Source organism: Vanellus vanellus (assembly GCF_965231255.1).
Source record: "Vanellus vanellus genome assembly, chromosome: 6".
Classification (NCBI taxonomy): domain Eukaryota; kingdom Metazoa; phylum Chordata; class Aves; order Charadriiformes; family Charadriidae; genus Vanellus; species Vanellus vanellus.
In genome coordinates, this window is record NC_138911.1 from 42878829 (window position 1) to 42895009 (window position 16181).

Here is a 16181-nt window from a genome sequence, read left to right on the forward strand (position 1 = left end):
AATATTAGCTCACTGAGGTGGTGGGATTTCCACCGATGGAAAATGGAGCAAGATTGACAGGATTTGGATTTCATAGCAGGTAAAAAGCAGAATATAACTGTAGAAGCTGGAGGAATGGAAAGGACAGAAGAAGGCGAAAGCAGAGAATTAACTGAACAACTGATTGAAGCTGTCAGATGAATTATCTGGGCATTTGCCAAGGCCATTCTCCGAGTCAGGGAAGTTGGGATCTCTCTTCTGGGACTATAGAAAAGGAGATAAGTATCCCATCCTGAATAAATGGGCTTGACTCTTGGCACTTGTGGGCAGACGGGAAATTCTTTGTGGTGCCACAGTAAAGCAAGCACAACATTGATGAAAACAGAGAAAAATGGATCCATGCTGGGAAAGCTGTGAGCACTATTTATGGAGCAATGGGGAGTTACTGGCAGCCGCGGGGAGTATGGAGCAGAAGCCATGCTACTTAACTGAAATGAATGCTCACAGTGGACCATTGGATCAGCAGGGGTGAGATCAATAGTACTCCTAGTTTTCCAAGTGGTTGCCTGCTTGCAACAGCAGGGAGCAGGAGTGACATTACTCAAGTCTTTGGGTGCATCTTGTTACTTTCCTCTGAATTAAGAGATCTGCATCAGAATCCTGGACTCAGTGTACAAACTAGTCAACAGTTAGCTTCTCTTTGAGACAGGATCCATTAGCTAGTGCACTGACTATTTCTAACAGTAATATTTTGTTCTCAGAGTGTTAAATGGGGATGTAAAATTTTGTTGCCTAAAATGTGGTGTGTTAATCCTTGTCTGTTTTCCAAATGTGGGATTCCTGTCATCTAACTTCACCACGTAATCTAAAATAATCTAAAATTTCTTTATTAGTCAGTGGAGAGAGAAAAGCACCTGCAGAGGACAAAGCATCTTAGACAGTGGTAAATAACTAAAACCAAAATAAAGAGACTGCTGCTAGACTACAACATCAGTCTGTGTATTTTCAGTGTCAACTGTTAGTGATTGGAAACCATCTGGAGGGAGCCTGTAGCCCAGTTTAATGTGGACTGCTATAGCTATATCTGCTAATATATGCCCAAAAGGAAATAATCGAGTGAACATCATGTTTTCCAAGTGCAAGAGGTTTGGTCTGTTGGCCATGACAGTGGTTGCCAAACGTTCAGATATACAGAAACAGTCTTGGGTAGAGAGCTTCAAGCCAGCAAATGTGTGCACAATTTGGTCCTAATTCAGCAAAGCACTGTACCATATACCTTTAAATTTCAATCACGTTAACAGTCCTGAAAGTCAGTGGAACCACTGATCTGCTCAGACGTAAGCTTGTGCTTGTTTTACAGGATCAGGTCTGTGTATTCAGCAGAACCGAGTTCCAACCTATCAACCTGTTGCTTTATTTTGTCAAAGGGCTTGGAAGCCACAAGATCCGGCTCCTAACTAGTGCTTTAAGATATACTAAAATATTTCTTTTTTTTTCTTCATGCAAACTATTTATTTTCCATCTTTGGTACCTTTGATATAAGCATGAGTGTCCTATTTGATGTAATTTCTTTTGCTTCTGGTTTTGGTGTCATTGCTTGCCAGTGATCATCACTTACATTTGGATATTCTTTCTGTTTCTTCTTCCACTTTTTTCATCAGAAAAAATCTTATGTCCTTCATATGTCTGTTTGAAAAAGCTTTTTCTTAATATTATCTTTAAACTTAAGTGATTAGGAATCTGCTTCCACAGTTGCCTTGCTGTGTTCATTTTTATCTGTGAAGACTTTACAGAAACACGCTCCTGCAGAGAAACAAAATACAGCTGAACGAACAGTAGCACTCACAGCCTGGGTACATCACAGGGCAGTGACCTGCCTGGAGATTGCCCCTTTCTACTAGGCTGGGCAGGATGGGATTTCCTCATCTTGAAGCAGAGCTGCCTTCTAACAGAAAACACGCAGTTCTTGGGCCAGAGAAGGGGCAACAAAGTATGCCAGTGAGGAGAGTGTAAACATGGGAGGGGGAGAGACTTGAGTTCTGGTTCCTGCTCCATGGACTGTTTATACACTTAGTTTAGTATCAAAAGATATGTATATATATACAGTATGGGAGACAGGTACCTTTAAATCTCAGATTCCTTTCCTTTTGGTGAGGTTTCTTATCACTGGGCAGAGATCCCAGATCCCTTGTTTCCCAGCCCATAAATCACTGTGCAACCAAAAAGTGGAGGAACTCAGCAGGAGGCATAGGAGTCCCACTGCCACCATTCCAGGCTTGTCTTTATCCTGGTGAATTGTGTTCTCTGTGAGAAGGTAGGAGAGGTGCTTTTCAACTGTAGTTTGTGATAAACATTAGACAGGTATCCCCAGATGGGTATCCCACATTCGGTTAAGTGCTATATACCTATATATACCTACTATATAAGTGCTATACCAGGCAGGTATTTGAAGAATGCACATACTTCAACACACTCTGTCATGAAAGTGGGAGAAGGCTGTTGTGTTTTGTGCTAAACTTGATTTTTGCGATTTTTACTAGCAAATATGATTCTACCTGCTTTACCTGTGACGTTTTTCGTGTTTGGTTTTTTTCAACTGGGGCAAACCACCCATGCCGCTGTGGTTCTGTCTAATGCTTCCGTTTTCCTCCATTCCTTCTGGTCTATGCGTTCTCCCTTCCTCACACACCCAGGCAAACACAGCTCTGCTAGTGAGGGCCTCAGTGGCTGTGTTCACCCCATCTGCCTGCCGGGAACCCCCCAGACCTATGCAGTTCGGTTTCTGGTTTAGCCTCCCCACTGGCCTCCCTCAGGATCACACTCAAGTATTTTCAGCTATCTGGCTATATAAAGATGCTTGGTGTTTCTTACAACTCCCTTAAATGGACGGCAATTCTCTCTTACAATTGCAAAGTGGGCTTAACCCCAATAACTGCAGCAGATTTCAAACCCTAAAAATTATTCTATTTCCAGAAAACAGACATACTTTTAAATGCTTGTGTGAGCAAGGCATTTTCCAATTGTTTTGTTATTTTCTGTACTGCATTTAAGGACACCGACATCTTGACACTCCATAACAGAAGTTTACACATGCAGACAGACACAAGCATGCAGACACACACACACAGACGCACGCACACAAAGGTCTGCAGAATAGATTTTAAAGTTTCTCTGTGCAATAAACAACAAAGTCCCAGTTGAAAGGGCCCAGAGTGAAAGCTGAGCTCCCAAATGAATTAGACTAAAAAAGATAACACCCTGAGGCATCTGTATGTCTCAGCATTTAAATTATATCCCTTGAAATATCAGTTTGGACTTGGTGCCAAGAAATGGTTGAAGAGCTTTTTCATGAATATACCCAATAGAAGACCAATCTGTTGAAATGAAATGTGTCTCTAATCATCTGTTATAAACATAACATGTTTTTACTTTATTATGTAACCTTGAATCATCTTGGTCTTTTAATGAGGATTTTGGATTGTTGCTAATGCTTTACAATTTCATGGAATTATATTGTCTTGGTGTTATGCTACGGGGAGAATAAGCACTAGAATTTAACTTTCCACTTATTTAAATGGATAAAATGATTTCAAGGTTTCTTTAAAAAATGTTTTCTGTCTTTTTTTTTTCTTTAGGGCTGTGTCTCGTTTGTACAGATATTACATTCAAATTAGTATAGTAGTGAAAAAAACTTTTTGCAGATTTCACTTTCTGAGTCAATTGACAGTTCTTGTATTCTTTTCCTTCTTGAATTATAGACTTCTTTTTTCCTTTTTAGGATTAGTGATTACATGGATCTGACCCCTGTAGATATTGTAGGAAAGAGATGTTACCACTTCATTCATGCTGAAGATGTGGAAGGCATCAGACATAGTCACTTAGACTGTAAGTACTTCCATTTTTGTCAAAATAATCTGGTACAACACTTCATCTTGCACCTGCTTTTTTTGTCATAGGGTTTCATAGACGGTGGCTCAGATATAACTTTTTGTATTATTTATTTTCAAGTCTTTTTATAGAAGTATAAGATTGCTCACATATGTGGAAATAAAAAAAAAATATTTGTATTACCAGATTTTCCAGCAGCTGTTCATTTACACATACTGTGCATTATTTTACTTCTTCAAAGAGGTATTGCTTAGGTGAGAAACTCCGTCCCTAGCACAGAAAATGAACTCCTCTCTTTGTTTTTTATTTCTGAGTCATAACGTGGAGGTCAAAAACTGCAACATATTTGGGATTTCACCAGGTTTCTCAATACAGAACTGAGCTACAGCTCTATCAGTGTTTTAACCACCCCCTGTATTAACATCTAAATGGCCCCCATCCCTGTAGCATCTAAGTCCCCGTTATTTGCACACAGGTAGTCTCTGATCAGGATAAGGATAGCAGAATTACAAAAATGTTACGAGAGACAAACCTTACCAGAGAGCATGTGCATATGTCTGTGTATGCGGGAAGGGAAGTTCAGCTTGATTCCTGTAATTAAACTCTTTGTATTCCTCTTATTAAAAGCCATAGGGCCTAATTCTTTTCTTGTTGAGATCTGTTGACTTCAGTGATGGTGCTCCTGATTTACCCTGGTGCGAAAAGAGACTTAGGCCCATAATCTCTAATTTATCTGTGCCTGCAGTGAAGCCAGATAATTCTTTGGAAGTTTCAGTGACTGACTGCATTTATGATTGACTTGTGTGTTTTTCTTAATGTAAAAGACTATCTGCAAACTGCCTCTTAAATTCAGAGTCCCAGATTTGAATAACTCTGGTCCCGCTGCACCATGTCCTGCTACCATTTCCTAGTAAAAGCATAGAAACCCAAATACAGCCATATTTAATTAGCTTTTACAAACCCATACATCTACAATAGACAGCAGTATAAATCTTCGGTCCAAAAGCACCTTGCTTGATCTGCAAGGGAAGGTAGGAGGATAACTGCAACCGGAAAGCTGGAGGACAGGGACAGCTTCTATGATAATATCTGGTATCCAACAACAGTATCAAGCTCTGTAAAGCTTTCAAATAGTCCCTGAAGTTTCTAAAAGGTAAAGTGCATTTAGCATAAGAAGGTCAGCTTAGATACATTTCTGTGGAAAAAATAAAATCAACTATCCAAAAGAATAAGCAAAGTAGTTTTGCATCATTTACATTTTGAGTGTTTAGTTTCACAGAATCGCAGAATGGTCAGGGTTGGAAGGGACCTCTGGAGATCATCTAGTTCAATCCCCTTGCCAGAGCAGGGTCACCTACAGCAGGTTGCACAGGACGGTGTCCAGGAGGGTTTGGAATGTCTTCAGAGTCAGAGACCCCACCACCTCTCTGGGCAGCCTGTGCCAGTGCTCTGCCACCCTCAAAGTAAAGAAGTTCCTCCTCATGTTTAGATGGAACTTCCTATGTTCAAGTCTGTGCCCGTTACCTCTTGTCCTGTCACTGGGCACCACTGAAAAAAGACTCCTCCCATCCCCCTGGCACCCACCGTTTAAGCATTTATAAGCATTGATAAGATACCCCCTCAGTGTTCTTTTCTCTAGACTAAAAAGACCCAAGTCCCTCAGCCTTTCCTCATAAGAGAGATGTTCCAATCCCCTAATCATCTTTGTAGCCCTTTGCTGGACCCTTTCCAGCAGTTCCCTGTCCTTCTTGAATCGGGGAGCCCAGAACTGGACGCAATAGTCCAGATGCGGCCTCACCAGGGCAGAGTAGAGGGGGAGGATAACCTCCCTCAACCTGCTGGCCATGCTTTTCTTGATGCACCCCAGGATGCCATTGGCCTTCTTGGCCACAAGGGCACATTGCTGGCTCATGGTCATCCTGTTGTCCACCAGGACTCCCAGGTCCCTTTCCACAGAGCTGCTTTCCGGCAGGTCAGACTCTAACCTGTACTGAGGTATAGGAGAATATGTCAGTTGCTCAGAAATGAAGGAGCAAATTCAGAAACTTACTTAGTGCTCTTGAAACTGGAAGTCAAAAATGACAAGTTGCACTTCCACTGCACTATCTGACCAAGGAAATAAAATATATTTATGACTCAGACTTAACATACCACCTGGCAGAGATGAACATCCCATTTGAAAAAGACCTTAATCTTCTGAATGACCACTTCTCTCTGAAATAGAATATGCTTTATGAAACATTCATCTTCAGAAAACTTGGAGACCTATGCAGTCAGTGTGAGTGCAGCGTGGTCCAGCGTTTAAGCACTGGGCTAGGACTCAGGAGACCCTGGAGACAGGAATGACTTCTAGAAAATCACTTCACCTTACTGTGTTCCTGCTCTCACTGTATGTCCAGTTTAACTGATTAGATTGCAAGCTTTGTAAACACAGGGACTTTCTCCTATTACAAGCACCCAGCACAGTGGGGTTCCAAACTTGGCTATGTAGCTATAGCATAATTATTCTTGCTAGACTAATTTTATTTTTTTTAATAGATGAGGCTAGCTACATCTTTTATGTATAGTTGTTCTCTTGGCTTATAGGAAAAAGATGTTCATAGAATCATTCAGGTTGGAAAGGACACTGGGACATCTTCTAGTCCCACCTTATGCTCAAAACAGGATCGACACTGATTCAAAGCAAATTGCTTAGCACTTTGTCTAGTTGATCATAGAATCATAGAATCATTGAATGGTTAGAATTAGAAGGGACCTTAAAGATCATCGAGTTCCAATCCCCCTGCCATGGGCAGGGACACTAGACCAGGTTGCTCAAAGCCCCATCCAGCATGGCCTTGAACACTTCCAGGAAGGGGGCATGCACAACTTCTCTGGGCAGCCTGTTGTAGTGTTTCACCACCCCCACAGTAAAGAATTTCTTACTAATATCTAATCAAAATCTACCCTTTTTCAGTTTAAAACCATTACCCCTCGTCCTATTGCTACACTCCCTGATAAAGAGTCCCTCTCCACCTTTTCTGTAGGCCCCCTTTAAATACTGAAAGGCCCCTATAAGGTCTCCCTGGAGCCTTCTCTTCACCAGGCTGAACAACTCCAACTCTCTCAGCCTATCTTCATAGGAGAGTACTCCAGCCCCTGACCATCTTGACAGACCTCTGCTAAGCTCACTGAAGTTTATCAATATATTTCCTTTACTGGGAGCCTAAAATTAGATTCCAGATGCAATCTAAAGAGTGATGAGTGAAGGGTAACAATGGCTTTCTGTGATCTACTGCCTACATGCTTTTTAGTACAGCCCATAGAGCACACTGCTGATTCATACTTAGCACACTGTCCCCCAGGATCCCCAGGTCTTTTTTCAGCAAAGCAACAATCCAGCCAGTCAGTCCCCAGCCTGTACCATTGCAAGGAATCAGTCCAGCCCAGATACAGGACTTTGCATTTATCTTTTCACGTTGTTCAAACTCATGCTCTGGATGAAAGATCTTCAAGTTTAAATTAGACTTGGGAATAGCTCAGGAAGAATACCTGCCCATTATAACTCCTGCAGAAGCTGCAGTAGCTCATATCTTTGCCCAGAGAGATGCTCGACTTTTCTAGCACTTGGAAAAAGACTTTATAGAAAAAAAAAAAAACAAGAGAAAGAAAACACAAAACCCCAAAACACTTCATAGCAACTTGTCCATCCTAGAAAATCAAGTTCAAACCAAACTATAAAGAGAAAATCCTGCTGGTTTAGTTAAAATAAAATTAGAGCTAAAATTGAGGAACCTGCAGACACTGGCTGCAGAAGGTAAAACTCGGCAGAACTGCAGCTCCCCAAAATAGACAATGCAGTTGCCAGTACAACATAGGAAATAATTGCTTGAGAATACCATGAAAAAGAAAAGCATTATGCAATATTTTGAAGAGGAACTGGAAGCTAAAGTAATGGCTGGAAAGCCCTATTGAAAAGTAGAAGCAGGACCTGAGAAAGCAGCAAACTGAAAAGGTTGTGTTTGATGGAGGACTGCAGAATGCAGCTAAAAATCTTGATTGATTTTTACAGGAGAGAAAATAATTTTTAAAGATTAAAACAGGAAGAATCCCATATTGCAATGGTAGATCTAAGGGTAAAAAGAAACACAAATAAAACTGCTACTCTGCCTATTCACTGAAAACATATAAGAAAAAAATGGAAAAAGTAAGACCAGTACATCTTGCCTTCTCATCCAGGTTATTCAAAGACATCAAAGAGGAAAACAAGCAAAGAAGAAAATGTTGCACAAAATCACACAGAAAAAAATCAAGAGGGCTGTTGATGGCTTCAGATCATAGCAGCCCATTAGAAACTTTGAAAACCAGGCCTTGTTAACGCTATCTCAGATAAAAGAAGACAAAAGCAGTTTCAGGAATGTGACCATAATAAGTATAATGGTGAAGAAGGTCTGCAGGACTATAGCGGTGACAACAGTCTTTTGTAAGGGTACTGCTGCCCTAATGAAAGGTCAGTTACAGTCAATGGAAAAGGTTTCATTGGCTTCAATGGACATGGGGATTATGCCCCAAAAAAGCAAATTTATATGGACTAAAATTCTGACCCCAGTGAAATAAATAGCAAAAATTTCATTAAGTTCACCTGGGTCAAGATTTCTACTTAGAGATTTATGTTAGTTATAGTTTGATGCCCTTGTGGATTAATAAAACAATGTTCATATTCTAACTCTACATACGCCTGCATTTATTCCAACACAATAATACATGGTGGTGATCCCACAAGTTATTGGAGCATCAGTTTTTTTCAAACAGAAATAAAAAGTTTAGGGATATTGTTTCTATCTTGTTTTACTCAAGCTTTCAACGCTTTTTCACAAATCTCCCAGCCAATTGTTTGGTGTTACAATTCTACCTTATTAACCTGTTTCCCATTTTATAATGCTTCATGGTTTCAGAAGTTTGGGAAACTTCTCATTTGTTCATCTTTGCTGTGTTTGTTGAACAAATTGCTGATAGAATCCTGACAGGTATCACTGTCTCTCTCACAGAGATTATAGTTAAAGTGTTTTCTAGACCAACAGCCTGTACACCGTCCAGCATCATGGCTCAGCTGTCGGCTCAGCTGACACACAGCAACTGGCTCAGCTGTAAGAACTTGTGTTTGAATCTGAGCCCTCCAAAATTGCAGGTCTAGCTGTACCCTGGTTCAGATACACTCCCTAATCCTAGTTCTGTGTAACAGAGCTCTTCGTTATGATACTTGGCACAAAAGAGTTGAATATATTATGTTTTTCATAGTTATGCACCTGGAACTAACACCCTAGAAAGACCCCTCATGCCCCCAGTTTTACTTTACCACTTGTAAGAATGGGGAAGGTGATCAGGTCCTCTCTTTTACTTACCTCTGCATAGAAATGTCGCAGGCCTGGACTGCATGGCAAATATCGGGCAGTTCATGCACTTTCACCAAGCCGTGAGTCCCTGCATGGGTAGAACTGCCCTTGTTCCAATGACAAGAAGATATCCCTCATCTTAAAACTAGCAGGATATATTTTATGTCAAATCAATATCAGAAATCAAGCAGATTAATAAAAGTACTGTTGTAACAAGTCTTAGCACTGTCTGTGGAGCTCAGCAAGGGTAATTGACACCGCTCTCTGGAGTATGGTGCTGCGTGTACGTGCTTCCCTTTGGTTGACACTGTTATCACACAGAGGTCTATAACATCCTTTTTTGATTTAAGTACATTTCTTGCTAAGAATGAATGGATGTCATATGCTGTAAGAGTATACATCTTCCATTTAATTGAAAAAAATTAATGATCTTCATTGAACATCAAGTATTTGATGTTACTGTTCAATGAAAGTCACTAAGAAAGCAGCAAGGAAGGACAGAAGTCAAGACCTCTGAAGGCAGCCGTGAATATATTTTTGGACAGATATAGGACAACGTGCCACCATTTGAAAATTAATATATTGCTTGCAAGAACACTGTCACAAGTATATATTGGTATATAATACATGCTTTTTCATTTTGGAATCCTAATTGAGGTCTGAATTCAGAAACCTGACACCGACAAAAAAGATACTTCTTGTCCTCTGCTACTGCTTAGAAAATATCATCCTGTTTCTTCAGGACTTGATTTACAGCTATAAGAAATACAGTTCCTCAGGAACAGTGAGCCAGGGCAGTTCATTTCCCATAAAGCAAAGGTCTCTGATGAGTATGTTTGGTAGCCCTCCCTCTGATCTACTTCATCTGGTTTCCAGTGGTTAGAATAATCCAGTCTTTCTGAAAATAAACTATTCCACATTCACCTTTTTCACGGCTCCCCTATTTTTCAAGGGATATTACCCCCTCAGTTTGCTTTTAAATCAGTTATATATTCATGATTTCTTTTATGTATGTTCAGTAGAAAAATTCTATTGCTGTACAAAATATTGCTTGGTGGTTTAGCCTACCAGCTGTAGTTGAACTAACCCTTTTAACTTATGCACATCAGTTATAATTTTTTATTCTCTTAATAACCTCAAACACATGAAAAACAAATAGAATGAGTTGGTAATTTCTAACAGTAAAATACACTTCACATATTTTGCTATCATGCTGTGGAATAACTCTGCAATGTCAAGTAGCACACAATTAGTAAAACTGTAGGGGGAAAAAAAGAAGTGTTTTGATCCTGAGGAATTTTTATCCTAATCAGATCGAAATTTCAATGCTCTTGTAGTGCTTAATATCTTCAATCACCAAAAAAATCAAACTGATTCCAATGTCAGGTTTTGCATTCTGGGACTGAAATAAAATGCTAAAATATACAAATGAATCTCATGTTTGTACAAGTTTATTATCATCACTAAAAAGCAAGATTGATTCTAAATTAGGCTGATAGAATGTCTGATGTTTAGCTAATTCTTAAACCAAGCCCGCCTAGCATCCTGATGACAGTATCTTGTTTTCAAAGTATTGCAGAAGTGTTGGTCTGATCACTTGCACAATCTCCCTCTTTGTCCATACTATAGACCAGCAAAGATTTCTGCGTTGGAGACCGCCATCCTTATGTCCTTTTGACTGGAGATAGTGGTGGTAGAGCAGGACGAGGGAACAGGAGATAAGAAACTAGAATAAACTGGAGCATATAAAGAAAACAGTTTTTTTGATTCATACCAGGAAAAAAATGAGCATGGTCTTTGGTTTTAGCCTATGCTTAGTGGTCTTTTTTTTCAGTCCTAATGAATCTTAAGAGATGCGCACCTAACCAAGAGTGTGTACGTTTCATGTCTTTTAGCCATGCTCTGAAATCCTGCAGATGTTGTGTTTGCTCCTGCAAGTACTTCTTTGTGTTATGAGAGTTGCTAGTCTCTCTAGCTCGATTTCTTTGGCTGCTCTCTGACCAGAGCCGGTTGCTTCTTTAGAAGAAGCGGGGAGACACTCTGCGATGTGCAATTATGTACGCCATGCACCCTTGCTTTCTGCGTAATACACTATTAACTCATGGTTGGTTCGTTCCTTGAAAGATGAGAATTTATACCACTGCTTACATTTTTGTTTGTGGAGGGCGCTTGTTACTATTGTAATATTTGGTGTTCTAATTATCCATATGAATATTCAGATATCATTTTAAATCCGGATAAATTTCTGATCTTCATGATATTTTTGTGGCTCAGTTTTTCATGTGCAAGTTGTGCGCTGTTGGACAAATGTTTTCTGTATGTAAAGTATGAAAGAGAGTTTACCAGAAGCATCAGATCCTTTGGATAGTAAACAAAGCAGAAAACTCTACAAAGCTAAAAAATTAAGCTATTTAAACCACTAGCTGCTGAACCTAATTGCAGAGTTTTGCCTTCTATAGCTTAGCAATATACATTTGTTTTGCAAGATGCCTCAGATATACTTTGCATCAATAACCTTTTAACTTTCAGTCTGTAGGCTCTCCATTGTAAATCTTCCATAGCTCACGGTCAGCTGAAAGTTACACCTAAACTCTTCTCCTATTTGTACATTAAAAATGCATGTAGTACCACCTGTATAAGTACAGCTACTGCATTAAAGGGCTATAGGATGAAGGCTGAGCTCCCACTTCTGCTGGGAACCTCTGGTTTCCCAGTTACTCCCTTAATCATTTTCTTTATTTATTAAAAAGTCTCTTTGTGCTCAAAATTTCCAACCCCAAGGATGAATTTATACTTTGGTATTATTCTTGATGGATTGCAGAAGCACAAGATAAATTGCAAAGCCATGGGAATAAAAGGTTTTACTGTGCACCTCCAGCAGCTTCACCTTCACTCTGTCCACTAAACTATTTCTGTGGTGAGTTTTGCTACATAATGTAAATGGATGCCATTTTAAAATTGAAGGAGAAAGGTACTTCAGCCACATATCTTTTTACCTTCGTTGCTGAGGTTCGCTCCAAGATTACTGAGACAAAAAGTGTTCATCACCTTGTAGTCAGAAACAGTGTTGCTTCATTGAAAATCCAAGGACGGATTAAGGATTTTGTTTGTAGCTTGCTAGGCTGTGAAATACTCCATCCTGAAATGCCACTATGTGAAGGTATGAAAAAACTGTTGCAGATCTTTCCAGAGTTTTAGATACACATTAGTGCTATGCATTTTTTTCTTCTTTTCATTTTTCAAAGGTCTGGACAGTTGACCTTGTGTCTCTGAGGGAGACAGTTTTCAAAGCTGGAAGGATATGAAAATAGTATCAGTAAAATGTGTAGCATATATCAGATATGTGATGGCATGGTAGTAGGTCTTATTAGCACTCGCTTGAAAGAACCTGCATAAATCACTTGTGGCTTAGCCATCCATGAGTGATGTGGCCAGTGGTGGATCAATGTTGATTTTGATGTCTGATAACTTATAACGCGAGTGGGCTGGTGTCCAGGACTTCGGCTCAGTGGGCTTTTGGGAATGTCCTGCCAAACATCTGAAGCCTTTGTACCCAATGTCCATAGATTGCTAGGTATTGGTTGTAAAATCATAAGATACGTACTTATTCAGCAGTTCTTTTATTTTTATTTTACAAGGGATTTTTTTTGTTAGTTCTAAGCTGTCTTTTTGAGGCTTGTAGAGAAAGGTGGAAAGTTTTAGGTTGTTTCATTTTCCTTTTCTTTTTACAAGTTATCTGGTATAAAGGGACAATATGCTTTAAAAATATCTAATGTAGTTTACTGCCAAATGTGAGACAGTGATGAATCTTTATGGTGGTTAGAAGGGTGTTTGAACATTCAGTTGTGCCATACCACCATGAAACTGTGCTGTGGATCCCTTTCTGCTAGAGATTAGGCTGAGAAAAGCACTCATTTCACTCAGTCCAATTACCCAAACAGAGACTCATCCCAGAAATGAAAACATGTTTAAAGGGATCCAGTGCCTTGAAACAGACCGTCTTTAACCTATTAAATTCAAAAAGAAAATTAATATTGCTTCTATGAAACTTCTGTCTCTTTTCCTATGTGTAGGAGATATAGTTGTGTGTAGTCTGCTGATACATTTGACACGGAAAGGGTTACATTCTAAAGTCATTAATCTTACATAGGTTGTCATATGATGGACATTAATATTAGTGGAGAGATGGAGGACAGATTTAAGTTTCTTGAGCAAGCAGGGCCAAATTTCTCCTCTGATGTCGCATTTTAGTAGCTGAGGGCAAAATTGGGATCTGGGATTTCATTTTCCCCTCCAGTTTGAACAGAGAGAGTTCATTAATGATAATGGAAGTTCTGTCTGAAGTTGGTGTTCAAAGCGGGCTTGGGTTTCTAAACGACCATTTCAATATTAGCAGAAGGATATCACTTTGTGGCAGGATTGAAGTTTTGAAAGTCAGGGGGAGACAGACAAATCGTGAGGGAACAGAAAAGTTATGAAAGAGAGAAGAAAACCTAGAGAATCCTAGGTAGACAAATCTAGTGTTCATTTTTCAATCCAGTTTATCGTTAAATAAACTTAGTTTCTTTACCTCATTTTTAGCTATAGAAACAAAAGATAAGTTTTCTGTTATGCATGCTGTAAGCTTCCATGGAAGAGTGCATCTAGTGACACATTGAATTATATATTATAATTCTGTCATTACATTCGATCAATACCTACATAATGTTTTAAAATAAACATCCTACCTAGCATTACATAGTCTTGTTAATAGTTATTGTTAAGCATAATTATAAAATTGTAATTTTAAATGATGGACCGTGGGCAAACAGTATGTTGTAACCACCGTGAAAGGGAGAGGGGAAGAAAAGTGTCTCTGATGTTCAAGTAGGAGATGATGATTTGTGCTTAGTGCTGGGAAATACTTTTTTTTTCTGTTTTTGCTGGGTTTTAACAAATTTGTACTGCTGCTGTGAACTGATATTCGTGCGGATAACATAGGTTGATTTTAAACAAAATATCTTTCTGGTCCTTATCTGAGATAATTTGGAATCAAATGAAGGCAATCAAGTGAAGGCAGAATGTCTAGGAGAGGCTAGGAATTTCCAGAGTGCTGGAGTACCACTGTCCTGGGATTAGGATATGTTACAAAATCCATGAATGTTTTCCAAACTATTTTCACTATTTAGAGTTACTTTTCTTCCCTAGCCGGACATGTAGCATGCAAGACTTTTTTCACTATATTTGGCAAGCGATGACCTTGAGCTGCAAATTCAATCCTAATATGAATCCACATTTTTTTAACGGTTTGACTTAGACCACTTTTAAGATTTGCTTTTCTGCAAAGTGAGGCAGGAAAAACATTGCTTAGTTTTTTAAGATTCTTAGCCTTTCCAGTTTTTCTAAATGGTTGATTAAGGCCTCTTAGTTTTTTCCTGCAAGGTTGTGGATCCTTATTTTTGCCTAATTTTTCAGGTATTTATGTATATAACATCCCTACACTGGAAGATTAAACAGTGTTCCGTATTGCAGAAGTAAGCAATGAATCAGTTGCCACACTTAGCATTTTCAGAGTGACTGTATATGTTTGAAAGAATTATCCCAGGTGAATGAAGAAGTTAGGTGGGAGTTTGGGTACCAATGAGCACAGCTTGCTTTCATGAATCTGACCTGCTACTTCCTGCTTGACTTTGGAAAAGATGACTTTGTGTTTAGAAGCCAGCAATTATTACTTTCTAATATTCATATCACGATAGCAGCCAAGTCTCAGTCAGTGTTATTGACACAATATACTGCATCCTACCCAAACCTAAAAAAGATGTTCTCGGTCCAGCACTCCGGGCTTTCTGCTGTCATATGGTGTGAGTAAAATGCAACTTTCACAGAACCCATATTTTACTAAACAGTTATCATCTTTCTATGTTTCTTAAGAGAACTCTGTTGAGATACTGTAAGTCACACAGGGCTGATAAGCAATTGTCTACAATGAGAGGAGGTGGAGCAAGGTGACCCATGGGGACTTTTGTGATGGGAAGGTGGCGTTCTTCCCCAAGCAATCTGCTCTGGAGGCCACACTTTTGGCCTGGTGGGTAGAGAAAGCATTTGCACACTGTCCTGGCTTACATCCCCTCCTCCTCACCTCAACCCATGTGGTGAATCCAAAATTGAAGTGTTTGTGGAGAATTATATAAATGGCACACGTTTGCTCACAGCATGTCTACAAGTCTCCTATCATCTCGCTCTTAATTCTGTTTAGGTAACAAACATCATTTAAGATTGCTAAATATTGCTCAGTAGTTCTTTTTTTTCATTGCTAAAATCCAATTTGTGGATACCTACTATTTAAAACATCTAACTCACTAATTGCAAAATCTATAGAAAAGTCCTTACAACATCAAAGGCTCACTTGATCCTCGGAGCTGTTATAAATGAAAAACTGTCTCTGTTACAACCAAATAAGGCACTTAATGCACTCTTTCTGGCTGTGATGCTATTTTTCCTGTGGGTTTTGAAAATGACCTTCCTGTAAGCATCAAGGACTGTAACTTTTCAGATAAAGAAACTTGTTCTTGTTTTAAGTCTATGCCAGGTTCATTCCCCTATAGCCCGCAGTTTTCAAAAGCAGAAGAAAAAGTAATCCAGAATTAAAAAAATAAAAAAACCTTCTGTTTCCAGAACGAAGTTACCCTGTCAGCTTGCCTTGGGCCTTAGGTGGAGAAGAGGAGATTAAAGAGTCAGTATTCCTTTTCATGTTTCGTCTGCCAGTTTTGTGAATGTAGAAAGAGTACTTGTGGCTGCAGCTAAGTATCCGACTATGGTATTAAGTATGGCATTTTCATCCTCATGCAGTAAATTAAAAATATTCTTATAAGTTTATCACAAGGGGAATTCAGTATCAATACCATCCAGTCATTGATAAAGGTATTTCAAGGAGAAGGGTGAATAGCACAGCAGATGTAACCT

General features: G+C 39.3%; 1 protein-coding gene across 6 annotated transcripts in view; it reads left to right on the plus strand.

The window, feature by feature from the left end:
- The window catches only part of NPAS3 (neuronal PAS domain protein 3), a gene marked incomplete at its 3' end in the record, with an annotated part of 622106 nt that overhangs the window by 592430 nt on the left and 13495 nt on the right, over positions 1 to 16181 (plus strand). For all 6 annotated transcript variants that reach the window (XM_082485382.1, XM_082485383.1, XM_082485384.1 and 3 more), the window contains one exon: positions 3758 to 3864. In XM_082485382.1, coding sequence (XP_082341508.1) covers positions 3758 to 3864 — 107 coding nt within the window. The remainder of the gene's footprint in view (positions 1 to 3757; positions 3865 to 16181) is intronic.